General features: G+C 44.1%; 1 protein-coding gene across 3 annotated transcripts in view; it reads left to right on the forward strand.

The window, feature by feature from the left end:
• The window catches only part of LOC131592839 (MICOS complex subunit MIC19-like), a 125057-nt gene that overhangs the window by 81202 nt on the left and 23623 nt on the right, over window positions 1–20232 (forward strand). For all 3 annotated transcript variants that reach the window (XM_058864651.1, XM_058864652.1, XM_058864653.1), the window contains exon 6: window positions 19554–19624. In XM_058864651.1, coding sequence (XP_058720634.1) covers window positions 19554–19624 — 71 coding nt within the window. The remainder of the gene's footprint in view (window positions 1–19553; window positions 19625–20232) is intronic.

A 20232-nucleotide genomic window follows, 5' to 3' on the forward strand; every position in this document is an offset into this window, starting at 1 on the left:
TTCCTGACATCCCAGTTTTCCTGACATCCCAGTTTTCCTTCACCCCGTTGCTTTTGCTTTACAACATTTTTTATGAAGGACACATGACCCTCTGCTGTTTCTCGCTGTAGTTTTGGCATCACACAGACACTCAGTGAGCTGTGTCTGCTCCTGCTCTGTCTCTGAGACTGATGGGACTCCCCAGTTCCAATTTCCTCCAGCAAACCCAGCTATTTTCATGTTGCACTGCTTCCTAATGCTAATATGCATCATTAGGAGAATCCTGCCCCAAGTCATGGGAGCAGAAGGGAATTAATTTTAATACCCTGCTGTATGACACAACTACTTAGTTTATCAGTGTGAATGAGCAAGATATGGATCCTCACATTAATCATAATATTTTCCATTGGAGCCAAGTTTCTGTGCTCCTGAGTTTCTTAGAAATATTTTGAAGTGTTGAGCAGTTTGGATTTGAGTGCTGTGGGGTGAGGTGATAAGATTATTCTGGAGCAGGAATCTGGGGGGTGGCTCAGGGAGCTGGGAAGGGGCTCAGCCTGGAGAAAAGGGGGATCAGGGGGAATTTCTGGCTCTGTACAACTCCCTGCCAGGAGGGGACAGCCGGGGGGGATTTGGGATCTTATCCCAGGGAACAGGGACAGGAGGAGAGGGAACGGCCTCAGGCTGGGCCAGGGGAGGTTTGGAAATTGGGAAAATTCCTTCATGGAAAGGGCTGCCCACCCTGGCAGAGATGGAGTTCCCATCCCTGGAGGAATTTAAACAACTTGAAGATGTGGCACTTGGGGACACGGCTCACTTGATGATCTCAGAGGGCTTTTCCAGCCTAAACAATTCCACAGTTCTGCCATTCTGTAGGAATTTGGAGGTTTCAGTGTTCCCATGGATTCAGAACACATTTAACAGCCTAGGAGTCACTGCTCTGCCAGCTCTTGGCCCATTCCACAATCCCCACACAGCCTCATGGTGAGGCTGTGGTGGCCTTTGGGGACATTCCTGCCCCACAGAGGGCTCAGTGTCAGATCCCAGTCTGGGAATGCAGACATTCAGTTCAGGAAATGTTGATCCACTTCTCTGCATCCCTTTCTCTCCTGATTTAAACATCGAGGAAGGATTTGCAAATCCCAAGCTCGGCACTTAATTTGGGGATTCTGCTTTCCATGAAGGCTGTCAAGGAGCATTAACCTTAAGGTAAGATGAGCACATGGAGCACAAAGCTCTGAGCTGATGGCACATTCTATCCCAGGTGTTAAATGGTATTATCCATCCTGCTTGCTACAGTAAATAGGATTTTGCTATTATGATGTGTCAGGATTTTCAGAGAAATCAAATTTACTAGACACTAAACTGCCATCCTCACTGCTGAGCAGCTTTATTCTGGGATCTTGTATTCATCCTAATCCTGTTGGTAGGAAATACTTATACCAATTGTGTGGGGAAATTATAACTTAATGATCTCTTCCTTTTTCTATTCAAGGCTTAGGATGGCCTAACATGCTCTGCAGTGATAGCCCCAGTGCTGAGCTGAGGAGCTGATCTGCAGCTTCCCAGCCAGGAATTGGCTTTTGTGGGGGTTTCTCATCGGCAGAAGTGCTCAGGTGCCAACAATGCCAGCCCCACATTTGTTCAGATGCTTCAGAGCCTTGTTTACCTTTTCAGATCTCAACAGCTCAGTAATCAGAAGCTGTTTGATGGGCTCTTTGTAAAGTGGAGTTTGCAAGATGTAGGTAACAGAGGGGGCACTGGAACAAAGCAGGATAATAACCACAAACATTTTCATTCCCTACAAGGTAATTTAGCAATATAAAGGGTTTATTTTTGTTTCTATTTGTGCTCAGTTATCAGTCTGTTTACTCTTTCTGATCTCAGGTGGCTGTAGCAGTGAGAATTCCAGGAGCAGAGGATGATTCTGCTCTCATCTCTCCTGTTTAGAAATCTGTATTTGCCAGAGTAAACGTGTTTACTCTCCCCACATTTGTGTGCATTCCTTCACACCTTCCACAGCCAACTAGCAGCGATGTAGGTGCATGTTTGGAGACTTGAGGCTGGATCCAGCCAAGTAGGAAATTATTTTGGCTGATGAGCACTTAGGGAAGAGGCAGGGACAGCTCAACAAACCTGATGTTCTTTTTCCCGTGAAGGCATGGAATTACTCCAATATTCCCTAAAGATCCGTGGTTTGAAAGAAAATAGTTCCATCATTCCCACTCTGCTCCTATTTTTGAGATACTCTGGGTGTTTGTGTCCTGTTTCTATTTGCCTGGCTCTATTTCTGTATCAAATAAATAAATGTATATATGCACACTCACACACAGAGTCAATACTTTAACTCTATTTCCAAGCACTTTTCCAATAGAAGCAATAAAATACATTACAGCTTCCATGTGATGAATTCCACTGACTGCCATATCATCTCATTGTTAATGAATTGTGTTATTTCTGTGAAGTTAGTGGGGCCTTTTCCTTTTTAAATGGATATTCAGCTGCCACAGCGACTTCTTGCAGCTCTCCCAAACCGCTGCAGTGGGAGACCTGAGGAGAAAATCAAGATATATTAATTTCTCATTTTGTACTTGGGCCAAGAGACTTTTCTATGTCTCAGCTCATGTGCTGCATGAGGGAGATAAAAGTAGGAGTTCATCAGACTTTCCCAGTGCTTTGTATTTCCACACTGCTCCTGAAAAACCCTCCTTTTTAGCACTGACCACAGCACAATGTTTTTGTCAGTTTAGCATAATAAAGCTGTCAACCCACCCCATGATCTTGCCAATATTAGAAAATTCCTCTTTTCAGATTTCATTCTGTTTGGGGGGACAGAGCTTTTGTTGAATTGCTTCTTGCCTGGCAGGTTGAGATTAGGAAACTTGTTACCAATTACAATATCTGAAACCTGCACCTGATTGACAGCCCGGGCTGGAGTGTTGTATTTAATGCTCTGCCTCCGTATCTTGCCCAGCCACAATCATTATTCTGAACAATTCAGTCTCAGCCTTGATTTCATTTTTTTCCTCCTCATAATCTTTTATTTACCATTTCTGAGTAAGTAGCTAAGATGTTTATTATTAAACACACACCTCAGCCGTGTGTTTTTCCCCCAGGTGCACCAAAAATGCAGAGTTTCACGTTTGCCATGAAAAATACCTGGTTCAGTCTCATCTTTCACTATCACATATCCAATCAATAGCAAGGCTGAAATGCTGCTTAATAACAAAATGAGGAGTTGTTCCACGCTGAATAGCACCTATTGATGTTTCTCTAAATGTTTGTTTATAGATTGTTTTTCCATTATGTATGTGTGTCTTTATAGAGAACAAAAAAAACCCCTGTGATAACAATATTCCAGGATTTTTCCTACTGTGCACTAAGGTTCCTGATAACTTTCAATGTGCAGCCACAGTTTCATACAGGTTGTTGCAGTTTTCTCCAGCATGTGCAAAGAAAAGAAAAAAAAAAAGATGTTTAGAAAGATTTCTGATTATTTTGTAGTTTTAGTTTGGGGAAAAAGATGACAATTCCATGTTTTTATTTTGGAAGAATTAGCACAAGTCTGAGGGCTGATGGTACCTGGATGAGAACTCATAATTCAGAGCCCTGGAGCTGGGATGTGTTTATAGAATCACAGAATGATTTGGGTTGGAAGGGACATAAAAGCTCATGGGCAGGGACACCCTCCAGTACCTGAGGTTGCTCCAAACCATCTGGGAATGCCCAGGCTGGAGAGGAGAAGGCTCCAGGGAGAGCTTCCAGCACATTCCAGGGCCTGGAGGGGCTCCAGGAGAGCTGGAGAGGGACTGGGGACAAGGCCTGGAGGGACAGGACACAGGGAATGGCTTCCACTGCCAGAGGGCAGGGATGGATGGGATCTGGGGAAGGAATTCCTGGCTGGGCTGGAATTCCCAGAGCAGCTTTGGCTGCCCCTGGATCCCTGGAATGTCCAAGGCCAGGCTGGACAGGGCTGGGAGCAGCCTGGGATGGTGGAATCCCAGTGAGGCCAAGTTTATCCAGCACCAGTCACTTTTTGAGTCAAAATTCCAGCATTGCCTCAGCCCCCCTTGGTGACCGTGGGGTTTTTGGAGCGTAGCTTCATCTGCTCTTTCCCCCTTCTCCTTCTTAGGGAGCAAAAAAAAAGCTGTCACGAGAGGGAAATGTTTTAAATAAGCAAAATGGAACAAACTGATGGAATCTTTTGAATGTTAAAAGCTGTGTTTATCACTTTGTATAGGATATGGCAAAATGTTTTAACATATGGGTAGTTAATGAATAAGCAGCTTTCGCTTCACCCAGGTCTGTTCCTTCCTCCCACCATCTTCCCATCACAAGCTGAAGTTTGGGAACAAATACTGTGCTAAGTTAACACTGGATTAAAGCAACCCTCTGGGAGGTGCTCTGCAGGATTTCTTAGTTGAGATAACATTATTAGAGATTATTACAACTCTGAATTGAAGGGACCATTCCCCTGGCCCTGCTGAAGGAGCTCAGATCCTGGGGCAGCTCTGGGCCCGTCAGGATGAGGAAGACCTGGAGGGGCTGGAGGGTGTCCAGGGAAGGGAACGGAGCTGGGGAAGGGTCTGGAGGTGCTGAGGGAGCTGGAAAGGGGCTCAGCCTGGAGAAAAGGGGGATCAGGGGGAATTTCTGGCTCTGCACAACTCCCTGACAGGAGGGGACAGCCAGGGGGGTCGGGCTCTGCTCCCAGGAACAGGGACAGGAGGAGAGGGAACGGCCTCAGGCTGGGCCAGGGGAGCCTCAGGGTGGAGATTGGGAAAATTCCTTCATGGAAAGGGCTTGTCCAGCCAGGCAGAGATGGAATTCCCATCCCTGGAGGGATTTCAAAGCCTTGTGGAGGTGGCACTTGGGGACGTGGGTCAGCGATGGCCTTGGCAGTGCTGGGAATGCTTGGACTGGATGAGCTCAGAGGGCTCTTCCAACCTTAATTATTTTATGATTAGAGGAAAACAATCCCTTTTTGCCTAATCATTAGTAATTATTCCCATTAGAATGCACTAATGTTTATGAGAAATTACCTCTTTGTTTTTTTATTGTTAATAATCCTGCAAACCCGATGGCTGAAATCATGAATTCATAGGAATACTCTTCCTTTAATACAGGAAGACTCGCTGCCTTCATTTTCACTGCTGTCACTCTGAGTGATACTTTAATTTTTCCTGCCCCTAAAAATAGTGCAGTCCCATAACTGATGGATAAATTAGAGAATCCCCAGGAAATGCTGCTGAACGTTTCTGTTTGCCAGCACAATAAATGCAGAAGGCAATAAATGTCCTCTTACATCAAGAGGAGGCGGGTAATGAGTAAATGATGGGAAAAGGGATTTTGAAAATAAATGATCAATCCAATCTAAGTTGAAAAACAATTTATTAATAATTTGGCCTTCAGTGGGAGAGAAGGATCTATGCAGCCAGAGGAGCTGGAGATGGACCACTGACATCTGGCAGCGATGGATTTTTGGGAAGTTGATTTAGGTTTATGAATAATTAAACTGGGATTTAGACCCAGCTTTTTCCATCTGAGTTTTGGGGGTTCACCACTGTGTTGCAGGAAAAAAAAAAGATTTAATTTTTATTTCTGTAATGTAAGAGGATGCTGAGTTTGGGGGAAGTTTTGTGTGAAGGATGCAGCTCTTACAATGCCTGAGGAGATCTGGGCTCTGCACCAGGTCCTGCTCTGGGATTATCATTTTCTCACTTTATTTTCTTGTGCTTTCCATGTGCAGGAGGTGAAGCCCTGCCCAGGAGTGGTTGTGTCCAGTGGCAACATCTTTAAAATCAGGGAGAGTCTGAAAGCTGAGCCAAAATCCTGGGATGTGCCCCCAGTTCAGAGAGAAGAGAGCTGCACCAGCTCTTTCTAATCTTATTTGTGGCACAAATCCCAGCTTTGGCCAGGCTTGGCCACAGGAGTGTGAATTTAATTAATTAATTTAATTAATGAATTAATCAAAGTTAAAGTAAAAAAACATTTCACAGGAATGAAAGTTTAAGTAAAGGTTTTTCTTCTGCTTTTAGAATTCACTACAGAGAGACAAAATTTTGTATTTTTCTATGTTCTGTGAAACTCCCTCAAAAATAAAACAATAAATTTAAAACTGAGAGAAGGAACTGTCATTAAAGATGATCAAAGGGAGTTTTAGGAAGAAAATGGGAGAAAATAGGAGAGTAGAGAGAAAATCAGAGTAAAGGGCTTGGTGACAAGCCTTGTGACAACTTCTTTGCAGCCAAATTTTTGCTTTAAAGGGCAAAACCAGTTGGTCTTGGGCACTGCAAATTTCCTTTAAAATCTCTGACCCCCCATTCCTCCAGGAGAGTTTAGATGGCATCAAATTTCCATATTTGTGAGATACTGCTGGAAAAATAATGTGTCATTTTTACACTAATCCTTGCATGGTGGAAGTTTCTTCTCATTTTTTTTTATTCTGATTTAACTTTTTCCACCCTCTTTGTGGCTTCTGTGTCTGACACCAGCTAGGTATGAAATATGAGATGCTCTCCTGCCACTTTAGAAATCTTTATTTCCCCCCACCCCATGTCAGAGTTTAACCCTTTGCAGGCCATAATCACTCAGCAAATTTATGCACAGGGAAACAGCAAAGCAGAGCTGTGGTAATTAGGAAGCAAATCCAAATGAACCATAGCAGAGGAGTTCAAACATTTGTCTGCTTCTCAGAAGAGAATTATGATTGTTTTAAATGTCTTACCTTAATAAGGTAAGATTGTTTTTCATATCTTGGAACCACTTTAATCCAGTTCAGAGATTTTTTTTCCTGCAACAAAAATTGTCTATATATTTATCAACTTAAAGCCCAAAGAAGATATTCCCTGTTTCTCAGACTGAGACAATAATGCAGAATATTTTCTGCTGCTTGATACCAAATGTGTTTTTAAAAGCACTGTAGATAATTTTTGTTCCATGCCAGCTCTGATGTCTGTTCATGCCAAGCTTCCTGTGGATTTCAGGAGTTCAGGGAATCATGGAATCAGAAAGATTTGGGTTGGAAAAGACCTTAAAGCCCATCCAGTTCCAACCCCAGGGACACTTTCCACTATCCCAGGCTGCTCCAAGCCCCATCCAGCCTGGCCTTGGGCACTTCCAGGGATCCAGGGACATCCAAAACTGCTGGGAAGTCTCTGCCAGTGCCTCACTGGAGCTGCTTCTGTTTCATCCCTTGGGAAATTCACCTTTTTTTTTGCTGCCTCACTTTGAGCAGGCAAGAGAAGAGCAGTGGAATCATCCAGATATTGAGTGAATTCTCTGATAAATTCTGTACAAGCAGGCAGCACACAATTCATTATCCAGAGACATGAGTTAAAATGTGCAATCTTTTCCTGTCACCATTTTACTCAGCAACTTGTGAGGGTGTGATTTTGAATGACTATTTACTCATTTCTGGCACTCCTTGTCTGACATGTGCACATCCTCCTTCCCTTTTTGGATCAGATTCCAGCTTTTAAGATGGGGAATTGTTGTTTTTCATACTGGGCAGCTCCTGTTTCACGTGGATTTGCTGTGCAGTGCAGTGAAAACAGCAAAAAATACCCACAACTGAACATTAGGGACTGTTCTGGGTTATACTGAAATGCCTCATGCATCAGTTTGCAGCAAACCCTACTTTGTGGTGTTTGCAGCAGTGTTAGGGGCAGGATGTGTGTGTGGCTTTTTGGGATTACAGCAATAATATGAAGATTTTCCCTGTTTTTCTCATTTCCTTCTCCTGCTGGTTTTTGGTTTTGAGAGCTTTGCATTCAGCAGGTTAAGCTGGAAGAGGGGACACAACACACCAAAAAAATACTTTTCTGGAAGCTCAGGATTGCTTTGGAAAGAGGAAGAGGGGAGGGGATTCTGTCCCTCTGCCCCACTCAGGTGAGACCCCACCTGCAGAGCTGCCCCAGCCCTGGGGACAACAGCAGCAGGAGCTGGAGCTGCTGGAGCAAATCCAGAGGAATCCACGGAGCTGCTCCAGGGCTGGAGCCCCTCTGCTCTGGAGCCAGGCTGGGAGAGCTGGGAATGTTCTCCTGGAGAGGAGAAGGATCCAGGGAGAGCTTCCAGCACATTCCAGGGCCTGGAGGGGCTCCAGGAGAGCTGGAGAGGGACTGGGGACAAGGCCTGGAGGGACAGGACACAGGGAATGGCTTCCACTGCCAGAGGACAGGGATGGATGGGATCTGGGGAAGGAATTCCTGGCTGGGATGGAATTCCCAGAGCAGCTGTGGCTGCCCCTGGATCCCTGGAATGTCCAAGGCCAGGCTGGACAGGGCTGGGAGCAGCCTGGGATGGTGGGAGGTGTCCCTCCCATAGATGGGGTGGAATGAGATGAGCTTTAAGGTCCCTTCCAACCCAACCCATCCTGTGATTCTTTAAGAAGAAAATCAGAGTTGTTTTGGAATAGAAGAAGAGCCCCAGTGTGAAACCAGAGCTTTTTTCCAGGGAATGCCATTCCCTGGGTGCCAGAGCTCGGGAGCTCAGTCTGTCCTTACTCAGTGCAGCTCCCTGCAGCTGAAGCTGTGTTTAAATTTCAATTTCAATATCAATTGAAATTTCAGTTGGCTGTGTTTAAATGAAAAACTGTTGATATCTTTTCTCCCATGTCCCTCTAATTCCACTGGATACCTGCAATATTTTCTGACTTTACACTTCCACATAGTTCCTCACCAGCTGAATACACCCAGTGAAACAAATCCAGCCCAGACTGTATTCACTGCACGTCTCACACAGCTTTCATGAGCCTCCTTCCTTCTGAAGAGTTTCTGCTGCTCCTGTCACTGAATTTTTTGGAAACTTTCTTTAATTATATGTTTAAAATAATGTGCAGAACGCTGATGATTTGAGCATCTCTTGTGGCTGAGCAGGCAGGAGTTTTTCAGTGGGATCTCAACTGAGCAAAACAAAATAATGTTGTGTATAGGTGAGATGAGTTATTGGATAATGGTAGAGGCTGGGCTTCCTTTTGTTGGAAAATGTGCAGAAATTGTTTTTTTTTAAAGGCTTTTTAAAAAGCAGTAAATGACCCTTTTAAATTCAGAAAACATCAATGAATTTTTTTCATTGTATTGTTGCCATGAACTGACAAGAGATTATTTCAGGTACTTGTAAAATTGAAAGAACTTCATGAAAAACTGAAAAATCCTTACAAGACCCGTGCTTTTATATTGGAAAATCAGTGTAAAGTGCTGTGTGTGTTTGTACCATGCAGCATGTGGCATATTTTTGAAGTGGGAGTTTTACCAGTGGTTGACAGAACAAGGATTTAGTGCCAGTGTCTGAGGGGACATTTGATGTCTTTTTACTGCAGTAGCTGATGCAATTAAAAGTTTTCAGACATGGGAACCTCTTTTTATGTGACTTGAGTTTACTGGCAGTGTTTTACTCCTCTTCTTGCCAGCTTTAAGAATTTGAAGATAGAATTAATGGGAAATTTCAGGGTGCAGGTGCCATAAATACAATTCTTGCTAGCAGGAATGCATGGCCCTGCACAAAACAACCCCAAAAATCCCACCCTGTCCCTGAGAGCATTGTTCCTATGAGGTAATTCCGGGTTTTAGAGCAGCAAAAGGGATGTTTTTCTTGTAGCTGCCCAAATCAAAGATGTGGGAGCTTTTGAGAGTCACTTTTGTACTTTAGAGGGATAAAAAGAAGAAAAAATATCGATTATATCAAGTTCACGTGCAGTGCTCTCACACTTCATAAAATAAAATACAAAAATCCAAACTTAGAAGTATTTCCATATGTTATCAGACATCTGGGGAATCAATAGAGATGGAATTTATCCAGCTGGACCTGTTGCTGTGAGGAGTGAAGGAGACTTGGGAATTGTCATGGTTGTGTTTGTGGCTTTTTGGAAGAGCTACAATGTGGAATTCTTCTCTCAGTTGTGAGGTGTTTTCTGGACAGCACAAGAGTCTGTAACACAGAGTTTGTGGGTCTAAATTGTGGTGTCTTTGTAAATCTCAGAGTGCTTTGGGTTGGGAGGGACCTTAAAGCCCATCCAGTTCCATGAATGGGGCACCTCCCATCATCCCAGGGTGCTCCAAGCTCCATTCAACCTGGCCTTGGACATTCCAGGGGTGAATCCCATCCTAAAAGACAAATTCCAGGATGGATGCAGGGATTGGCTAGACCTTTCCTAACCCTGCACAGGGAAATGTTGAATTCACAGATTTTCCTAAAAGAAATGGCCGTGGTAGGGGGTCAATGTGTGTGACACAAAGTGCATTCACAAAAATAACTGGAAATCTGTTCAGGCCAAGGAGGGAAAAGGTGGAAAGTCTGGAGAAAGGCAGAAAGGTGTGCAGCACAGTGGAACACTTGGAATGACAGGAAAAATAAAGGTTACGGTGGGAAAAAAGTTCTCTGTAGGACAGAGCATCCCCCAAATACCTGAAATGCAGAATAACAGCTCTGGCTTCAGCGATGGCGCTGCGGGAGGGAGATGGGAACGGGAATCAACAGAAACCATGAGGAATGCAGGGAAAAGTAGCTCAGGAAAGAGTGGGAATCATCTTCAGAGGTCACAAATCACAGATACAAATTAGGAAGCTTTGTAGGAGTCTGTGTTTGAATTATTTGGCATCGTGTGTCATCCAGCCTGTAGGAATTTTGTGGGTTTTGCCTTATTGAGAGCAATGCAGTGACTTTTTAAACTTCCAGATCAAATTATTTGGTGCTGATAATTCCACTGGGTCATGCTTTCATTTTCCTAGGTCCTGGAATTTGTCAGGAGGCAGTTCCTGAGCTCAGTGACTCTGCTGGGATCCACTCTTGGAAGAGCACTGAAAAATTCTCACATTACTTTGATTTAAACATGCTCAGGGCTCGTTGCCTTTCTTACTCCACTAAATTAATTTGAGCAGAGGTCTCCATCTAATCTGAGTGTTAAATGCAGTTTTCTTGGATTCAGCAAATCCAAACAAATACCTACATTGTTTTTTCATCAGGGATTTTTTATATCCTCTGCATTTTCATTGTAGCAGTGCTGATACCTCCTCACTGCTCTCACCTGGCATTCAAAGCAGCTGCCAGAAACCATCTTTGAAGTTTTTTACTTCTTCACCATCACCAAAACCTGTTATTGATATGTAGAATTTTACAGTTTGGCTTTTGTTGTAACAGCATCAGTTCTCACTCAGTTGGTATCAGATTTTCTGCCTTTTCTTGTGGCTGTTTTCATTTAGATCATGAAGTTCGCACAGTGACACCAAAATTCAGATTATTTGTGGCAGCAACATTCCAAGAAGTTCATTGCTCTGTCCAAATGCAAATATTAAAGTGGTTTTGAATATCAAACTCATCCTATTTGGATACTTCAGCTCATAATTCCACAAAATGAGAATTGGATAGGATTGATCAAACTGGCTCCTGAGGAAAGTTCCCACAAATACCAGCTCAAAAAACCATGGACAAAACTTTTTAAAGCAGTGAGAGAAACAGCAACAAGCCCGTGCTATGACACTGTTGCCAGGGCTGTTGGATTGAAAGAGACAGAATATTTTAGAATTTCTTTCAGGAACTTTATTTGTGGTCTCTTTCGGGCTGGCGTGTGAGCGTTATTTGTGCTTTTCAAAAAATGGAAATCTTGCACTCATTATGGCCCGAGGCAGCCAATCTCAGGCAGCAGTGATGGGGGAGATCTAATAAACAGAGCTAAACCCAGCTATTTTCCATTGATTTGAAAGAAGACAGAGCTAATCTGTGATTCTTTCTGTTGGGCTGCTGCCACAAGATGAATTTCACCTCCAGCTGCAGAGCAGATTGCACATCTACAATCCAAAAGAGATTTTCACCCTGATAGCAGATCCGAGTTTCCATATTTATGGAGTTGTTCCCACTGCAAGGGGCCTTGGGAGGTCCAAGCACCTGCCTGGAGCAGATTTCTGAGGGCTTGGACAGAGGGGGATTTTTGGGGACCTCCAAGGCTGGAGATACCACAACCCCTATAATCCCTGTCCCTTAACTGCCCTTACAGGGAAGTACTTTTTTGACCATTTTCATGGGGTCTCTGCCTCCAAAAGCTGGCCAAAAAGAGTTGGAAAGGAGTGGTGGTTAAAGGGATTTCCCCAGATTTTCTCTGACTTTGAGATTTCCTCTTAAAATCGTGGCTGCTGTAGATGCTGGAAGGGCTGTCCTGGACTCAGGGCTGGAGTTTTGCCAAAACCCCTTCATGGATGACCTCAAATTGTTTTCCTTTGACCCTCCAACACCTCAGGACTTTTTGGGAATCATCCATGTGGGATGAGCTGAGCTGTGCAGGAATGGAATGGGAGATTTAGGCTGAGCTGACTTTGTGCTGCTGCAGCAAAGCCGAGTGTTTGGAAATGCCACGTGCAGCATGGACAGCTCTGTACCTTGGGATAAAACACTGGGATATCCCTGGGAGTCACAGCCATTCCTGGATGGGACCCTGGGCTAGCTGGAAGTGTCCCTGCCCATGGCAGGGGATTGGAACTGGATGATCTTGAAGGTCCCTTCCATCCCAAACCATTCCAGGATTTTGGGATTCGTGCTGATCCTGGTTTGCTTTGAGCTGGTGTGATTTCCTCTGGTGAGGTTTTTGCTTTGCATAAGTGGCCCATTGGAGCAGTATCTAAGAATTAATTCCATGAGAGCAACCAGCAACAGGAATTAAAAATCCTCATTCCTGCCACCAACAGAAGGGAATTCCCAACTTAGATTTCTTGGGCATCACCCCTGGCAGCAGCAATTCCCATTCCCATGTCCTCAAAGATGTACCACCTTCATTTTGGGGGGAAAAGCCCCCTTTAGGACATGGAGAAATAACCCCATTGGGAAAACATAATTCCAACCATGGAATAGTGACAGGGCTGAGCTGAGAAGGGAAATTGTAAATGGGAATGATTTAAATGAGGCTTCTTGTCATCAGGAGGGGCCATAAATACACTTGTGCATTTTCAGGTGCATCTCTAAGCCTGAGCACATTTGTATTAACACCACTACTACAATTACATGCAGATTAGCTGCTTGGCTGAATAGCTGTAAGAACTTGGAATAGATTTGTCCTTTTCACAAAGGTTTTCATTTTCTTTGGCAGCTCTGAGTGTTAACAAATTAGAGATCGATGTTCTAGCAGGGCAGAAAAGTGAAGTGAGGCATGGCTGGGGAGAAACTTCAGAGCCATTAATAGTTGCAGTTAAAGGCATTAGTTAGTGATGCTTGAAAAACTGAGTTTTAATTCAAAAGAAAAGGTCAAAAATCGCTCTCTTTCCCCCCATTTTTTGCTGATAACTGAGTTAAATATTTTACCCTGCTTGCTGCATTCTGAATATCTTTGACATCTTTGAATATCACTGCAATCCTTGACAAGCACCCATCATGGAATCAAGCAAACACTGCTTGAATTTCCTTCCTGCAGGATGTTTGCCAGGCAGAGCACATGTTGCTCCTTTGTTTTCATGGATTGGTTTGGGACCATAAACCTCATCTCATTCCATGGGCAGGGACACCTTCCAGGTTTTTGTTTGGGTGGGTCTGTGGCATTTGCAACACCTTTGGATACTTTTTGGGTTTTATGTCTCTGCAGGAACAGGTACTGGGTGGTTTTGGGTGTCCCAAATCCTCCCTGCAGTCTGTAACAGTTCAGGCATCTCTTCTGTCCCAGGGTCAGCCTGGTCCTGACCCAGCTTCTTCCAGGACACGGCGGAGAAAGGAAGTTTTCTAAAGGCAGAAGAGAGGGAATTGCACTTGAATTTGAACTTGGGAGCTCTAGGCAAACACCACCAAAATCCTGATAATTGCCTTAGTCTCAGCTTCCTTACCTGGGTGTCCTCTGTAGGCTCAGTCCAGGATCCCAGGTTGCTTCCTTTGCTTCTTTTATTATTTTTTTTTTTCTGTGGGGCTTTTCTTTCAGTTTGAATTCTCTTTCCCTGGCTTGTAACCACTTCTCCCACTTACTGCACATAAAACAGTTCTCCTCTGCTGTGAAAGCTCATCCCCTGCTCTGTCCATTCATCTTTAGTCCCTGAGTTCTCCTGAATTGTGCTGGAAGGGATTTGTTGGGTCCTTCTCCAAAGGCACTGTAGTTCAGGATTGAAAAACTGGTTTGCTTTGGGCAGCGACCATTTTTTTGTGGAAAGATGCTCCATTTGGATAGATTTCATAAAAACCTGATTTTCAGCCCTGTGGTAGATCCAGAGAACTTTCCCCCTGTGAGGGACAGTCAGTCCCCTCATTAAAAAGGAGCTGATAATGGGATTTAAATCAAGAGTAGAAGTCTTAAGTGTTATGGAGGATCTCTGAATGTGGATTTGGACATCCTTAGTTTCATCTCTGCAATAAAAACTGCACCAATTGACTGACTAGAGCAGCTGGATCAAATGAGAGCAGTCAGAACTTGTATAAAGAATAACTTATCTAAAAATTCAAGCACAGGCTTGATCTGCTGACATTTCAGAAGAAATTCCCTCATCCATAGATCATTTGGAAGCAGAATGAAGATGCAGTGTTACTTGGGAAGCTGTCTGATGTTAAATGCTCGGTTTTCCATAGCTTATTAAAATCAATTCAGGGACAAATAGAGACTTTAAATTCAAATGAAAATGCCATTGGAATGGTCATATTTATAAATCTATAATTTAATGTAATTTGGAACTGCTGTAGAGGCACAGAACAGCTGATGGTTTTATTCTTTTTTTTTCATTCTCTTTTCTTCCCTAATTCCTTCTCTCCTCACTCACTTGGTGGCAGTTCCAAGGATGAACCATGACAGGATTTTTTAAAGTTTATTTCTTCTAATCTTGCTTTTTTCTCTGTAGTCCAGAGGAGGCCCCAGAGCTGGAGCCCCCCTGCTCTGGAGCCAGGCTGGGAGAGCTGGGAATGTTCTCCTGGAGAGGAGAAGGATCCAGGGAGAGCTTCCAGCACATTCCAGGGCCCAAAGGGGCTCCAGGAGAGCTGGAGAGGGACTGGGGACAAGGCCTGGAGGGACAGGACACAGGGAATGGCTTCCACTGCCAGAGGGCAGGGATGGATGGGATCTGGGGAAGGAATTCCTGGCTGGGCTGGAATTCCCAGAGCAGCCCCTGGATCCCTGGAATGTCCAAGTCTAAGGATGGGACTTGGAGCAACCTGGTCAATCTTGAGTCTGGACTAAAATAAGTGAAACAATTTCCTTGTAGCTTTGGAAATCTCTTTTAAGGCCGTTCAGATCTCGGGCTCTGTGTCAACAGGATGATTAAAACAAAATGCTCCCTATTATCCACAAATGGCTTCGTTAAAGATCCTGAGATGAAATGGCCACAAGTACAATTAAGGGAGAAAAGAAGCTTAACTGCAGCAGAAATGGATTAAAAAGAGGCACAGAAAACTTCCCAATTTGCCATTCAGGGAACAGGATAATCTTTGCCTGCCGATGCTTTGAGTCTTTCCGTGGGGGAGGATGAGAAGGAGAGAGAAGTCTTTAAATTAAAAATTCTCCCCTGATTCTCAAAGGTGCCAAACAGCCCAAGCCCTTGGTTCCTTTGGTGGGTGGAGCAGGTGCTGAGCTGAGCTGGAGTCAAGCTGGGCTCGTTTTTGTCTTTCCCAGCACTAACTTGAAGCAAAGGGCAGATTTGTCTCTTTTGTATGCAAGTCAAAAGTCTTTTTTTTTCCTTTGTCAAATCAACTGTTAACTACGTAACTATTAAATTTAATTAAAAAAAAAAAATTTAAACAGATTTCATGAATGTTACTGTCATAATGAATCTCTTCAGGGCTTTAAGGGTTTAAAAGCAAGAATTCAATGCCAAAATCAGTCGTGGTCTGTCTGCAGTAAAAACAGTTTCACCACATTTGTAATAAAGTCGTGCATATAGGTGAGGTATCTCTGGTGAAATTAAATGAGGGATCTCAAGTTCTCCTGGTTCTTTTGATAATCTTCTGTCAGCTTGGATGACACAGGAGCTCTCAGAACTTTCCCTGCTTGCAAATCTGAAGGTTTTCAGCCCAGAGTGAAAGGTGTACTCGTGCTTTGAGCTCCCCCATGCAGACAAAACTGTGACCTTCTGAGGGGCTCCAGGCATTTATTTTCTTACACAGACCTTTGAAATCAGAGCTGTTGAGAGAAATAATTCTCCCCTTATTCCTCCAGCTTTAAGAAGCTTCTGCTCCCACTTTCTCTCAGGGAAAATTAATTCGGTGGCAGATGTGGTGAAAACACTTTCACCCGTGGCCAGATCTCATTTTTCTCTTCCTGACTTCTGGCCTTATTTATATTTTCTGTGCCTCTGTGTACGTATCAGGGCAAATTGGATGGATTTAGAATTAAAATTGAAGTTCTCTTTAACTTCTCGTTCAGCCTCTGTTTCTCTCAGTTCACTTTGAGGGTGGCTTTGCAAAAGGCACCACTTGCTACTCAATTTTACTGCAGTATCTTCATTATCTTTGGGCCAAAACTGCTGGATTTGGGTTTGAAGTGGACTTTAAACTTATCCAGTGCCACCCCTGCCATGGCAGGGACACCTCCCACTATCCCAGGGTGCTCCAAGCCCCATCCAACCTGGCCTTGGATGCTTCCAGGGATGAGGACGATAAATGTCTGCTTTTATCTGGAGATGAGGAAATGATGTTACAGCAGCATTTTTTATCTGTTTTTAGGGAAATGACCACTGCACTTTTATCTGAAGGATTAGGGAGGGCTTGGAAAACGAAACTTCATCTCTGGGTTATGGGGAGTTTATCTCTAAAAGAGAATCTGAGTGAATTTCAGTAGTAGACCTGAGCCAACAAACAGCACACTTCATCTAAGATAACAAATGATTTCTTGATAGCTTGTAGGATTAAAACTTCTGGGCATACAGAGCAGCTCAGTTGATCACTTGAACTGCAATTAAAAAGCAGAACAAGTACACCCTGAATATTGTTTTTATGTCAGAAATGCTCCTTCATGCTTGAAAATGAGAAAAAATTGCAATCGATCCTTACAACTGTTGTGTTCATCTTTATTGACCAGGCCAAAGAAAGATAAATGGCAGCCTAAATAAGATTCTAGTCCATGTTGGCCTGGGAGGGGACAGGGGGTGATGGAGAACCATTCATCATCTCAGCCCTGCTCCAGCCACGCTCGCCCTGCCGCCCATCACGGGCTCATCGCATCCCATCCCATCCCATCCCATCCCATCCCATCCCATCCCATCCCATCCCACCCCACCCCATCCTCCTGGGCCTGGCTGGGATGGGGCAGCTGGGATTGCTGGATGCCAGGGGCTCGCTGGTGTGAGGAGAATTTCACTTCCCTTTGCTCACAGATGATTTATGAAGAAATAAACGAGCTCTGGTGGCGCGCGTGGGAAGCGGGGCCGTGGCGCGAGTGAGCGATGAGGTTTGGGGCTGGCAGTGGGGACTGCAGCAGAGCTCTCTGCTCCTCCTGAGCCAGGCCTGACCTTTGTCTGCAGCGCCTCTCACCCAATTTGTTTTCATTTGGGAGAAAATATTAGCCCTGCAATACAATTTTACCCCTGTCTGGAGCTGCCATTTTATTCACTGATTTCGGTACATTTCAAGATTATCGTTCTCAAGGAAGAAGCTCGGAAGATGAAATCTTTAAGTGGGAGGGAAAAATGTTTCTCTTTGCAATTTTTTTGTAGTTGGTGCTTACCTCTTTTGGAATTTCAGGAGTGAGACCTGCACTGCTCATAAAATCATAAATATTCCTCAGGACATGTTTACTCACCCAGTGACCACAGACCTGTGTCATCTGTGACTTTTATGGAAGAGTGATCTCTCCACTTAAAGCCTTTTCCATTTTTTCCCCCCTAAAAATGTTTTTTGTCATATTGCTTTTCCATACATCAACATCTTAAGCTAAACTGCTTTATTTTATCCAAAATTAAAATTGGAATGGTGCTTCCCATGGACAGGATCGTGGCATCCATGTGTGTTGTGGAATCATGGAATGGTTTGGGTGGGAAGGGACCTTAAAGGACATCCAGGGCCACCCCATCCATGGGCAGGGACACCTCCCACCATCCCAGGCTGCTCCAAGCCCCAATGTCCAGCCTGGCCTTGGACATTCCAGGGATCCAGGAGCTGCTCTGGGAATTCCATCCCAGCCAGGAATTCCTTCCCCAGATCCCATCCATCCCTGCCCTCTGGCAGTGGGAGCCATTCCCTGTGTCCCCAGTCCCTCTCCAGCTCTCCTGGAGCCCCTTTAGGGGCTCTGAGCTCTCCCAGAACCTTCTCTTCTCCAGGATGAACATTCCCAGCTCTCCCTCAGCCTGACACAAGTTAAATATTTGAAAGATGCCAAATCAATATTGAGGCATCAATAACTCCAAAGCACGGGATAAAGTCCCAGGTTGTTAAAATGAGGATTCAGCTGGTTTTGATGTAATCACACAGTGTGGGCTTGTCAGGATTTTGTTGCCATGTTAACATCACTCCCTGGGACGCCGATGACTCAAAGCTACACCAGAGTTCTTGCAAGTGGCAGCACAACGTTTTTACCTCTCCACTCTCTGTTTCCACCAGCATTCAGATGAAAATGGTTTCAGAGAAGTTTTGAGCTGCTTAAACTTTGCTTTCTCCCTCCAGCTGGGCAGCCAGGTGCCTTGGTTATTACAGCAGAGGTCCAGCTGTGCCGAGGCTATAAAAACCTCCTGAAAAATGCCACCTCTCTGTTATTGAGACATGAAGCAAAACAACATTCCAGCCATTTATCTCAGGCTGTAGAATCACAGAATTCTTTAGGCTGGAAAAGACCTTTAAGATTATGAAATCCAACCATTCCCAGCACTGCCAAGGTCACCACTGAGCCATGTCCCCAAGTGCCACCTCCACATGGCTTTAAATCCCTCCAGGGACGGGGACTCCACCCCTGCAGCTGCTCCAATGCCTCACCACCCTTTCCATGAAGGAATTTTCCCAAATTGAAGCTGAGGCTCCCCTGGCACAGCATTTTCACACCTAAAAATCTTCTGTTGCTTGGTGAGCATCTCTCACCTGTACTTTGGAAATAAATGGCTTTGTAGAACTGAGTCAAAGCCATCCCTGGGTTTAGGGGAGATGAAAATCTGTTCTGAAGCCACCTGGCTTTAAAAATTAAAATTAGCAACTGATTGAAGCAACCTGGGAGTTTGGAATATTCCAGGAACTCCTTAGAGAGGCGTTCTCGAGGCACAGAGCAAAAAGGGAAAGTCGAGCCATCGTTAATTTATTGTGGGACTTTGAAGCTTGGCTCGAGTGTCGCCTGTGAGGAGCGGGGAGATGTGTGTGGGGAACACAAACAGGGCACTGCAGAGAAATCAAGAATCAGTATTTTGGTTTTGATTACTAATGAAGAAGTTGCAAAGACTCCAGGAACATCTTGTGCTAAATATGGGATTTTTGCCTCGTGTCCTTTTAGAGTTTCTTCCCCAAGAGCCATTTGTTTTGCAGAATCAAGGCACACTTACAAAAAAATATTAAAAAAAACCAAAAAAAAAGTGCTTTCTGAAACTTTGTCCTTTTGTGGTTAGGTTTTGAGGGGTTTTTGAAACAACTTAAATCCAAAATCAGTTTTATTGACTAAATATTAGCATACCTGTAGCCAATACTAACCAACATCTGTATTTATTCTGGTTTTTTTCCAGAGTGCCCAGTTCTACAAAGTCACCACTGAGCAATACCAAAAAGCTGCTGATGAAGTCTCATCTCGGTTCAAGTGAGTCCCTTCTCCTGTTTATTTCCTGGCAGCTGGATGAGTTCTTAGCACATTAAAATGCACAATAATTCCCCTTTCCCCCCCTCACAGATCCTGTCAGTCCCTCTGGTTCCTTAAAGGAGGGAATTTGGGAGAATTTGGAGGTCGATGTATAGGAACCAAAAGCTGCAGAGAAATGGGATGCACACTTTGTATACATTCATTAATTTATAGTTGATAAGAAGTGTGAAATACCCTAAAAATAGATTCCCTTTCTCTGATGGAGCACCAAAAATGGGATTCCAGCTTTGCATCACAATCTCAGCACGGGGAGGATTTAAATGAGGAATTTCACTTTGCCCTCAACAGTGAAGGTCAAATTAAATAATTTTTATTAGTCCTGAAGAAAGTGAAGTGAAGATCTGGTAATTGATGGATCAAAATGACAGTGACCCTTAGCCTTGGACCTTCCCTTTGGGCTGCCCTCATCCCTCAGGCTCGAGGTTCCATTTATCATTTTAGTGAGGACACAGAACTTTTTACAGCCTCAATTCTCTCCTCTAACCAAGAAATGCTGCAGAAAATGAATTATTCTGCCACGATTTTTGTAGATCTGTGGAGGGATTTTC

The sequence above is a fragment of the Poecile atricapillus genome, chromosome Z (assembly GCF_030490865.1).
Source record: "Poecile atricapillus isolate bPoeAtr1 chromosome Z, bPoeAtr1.hap1, whole genome shotgun sequence".
Taxonomy (NCBI): domain Eukaryota; kingdom Metazoa; phylum Chordata; class Aves; order Passeriformes; family Paridae; genus Poecile; species Poecile atricapillus.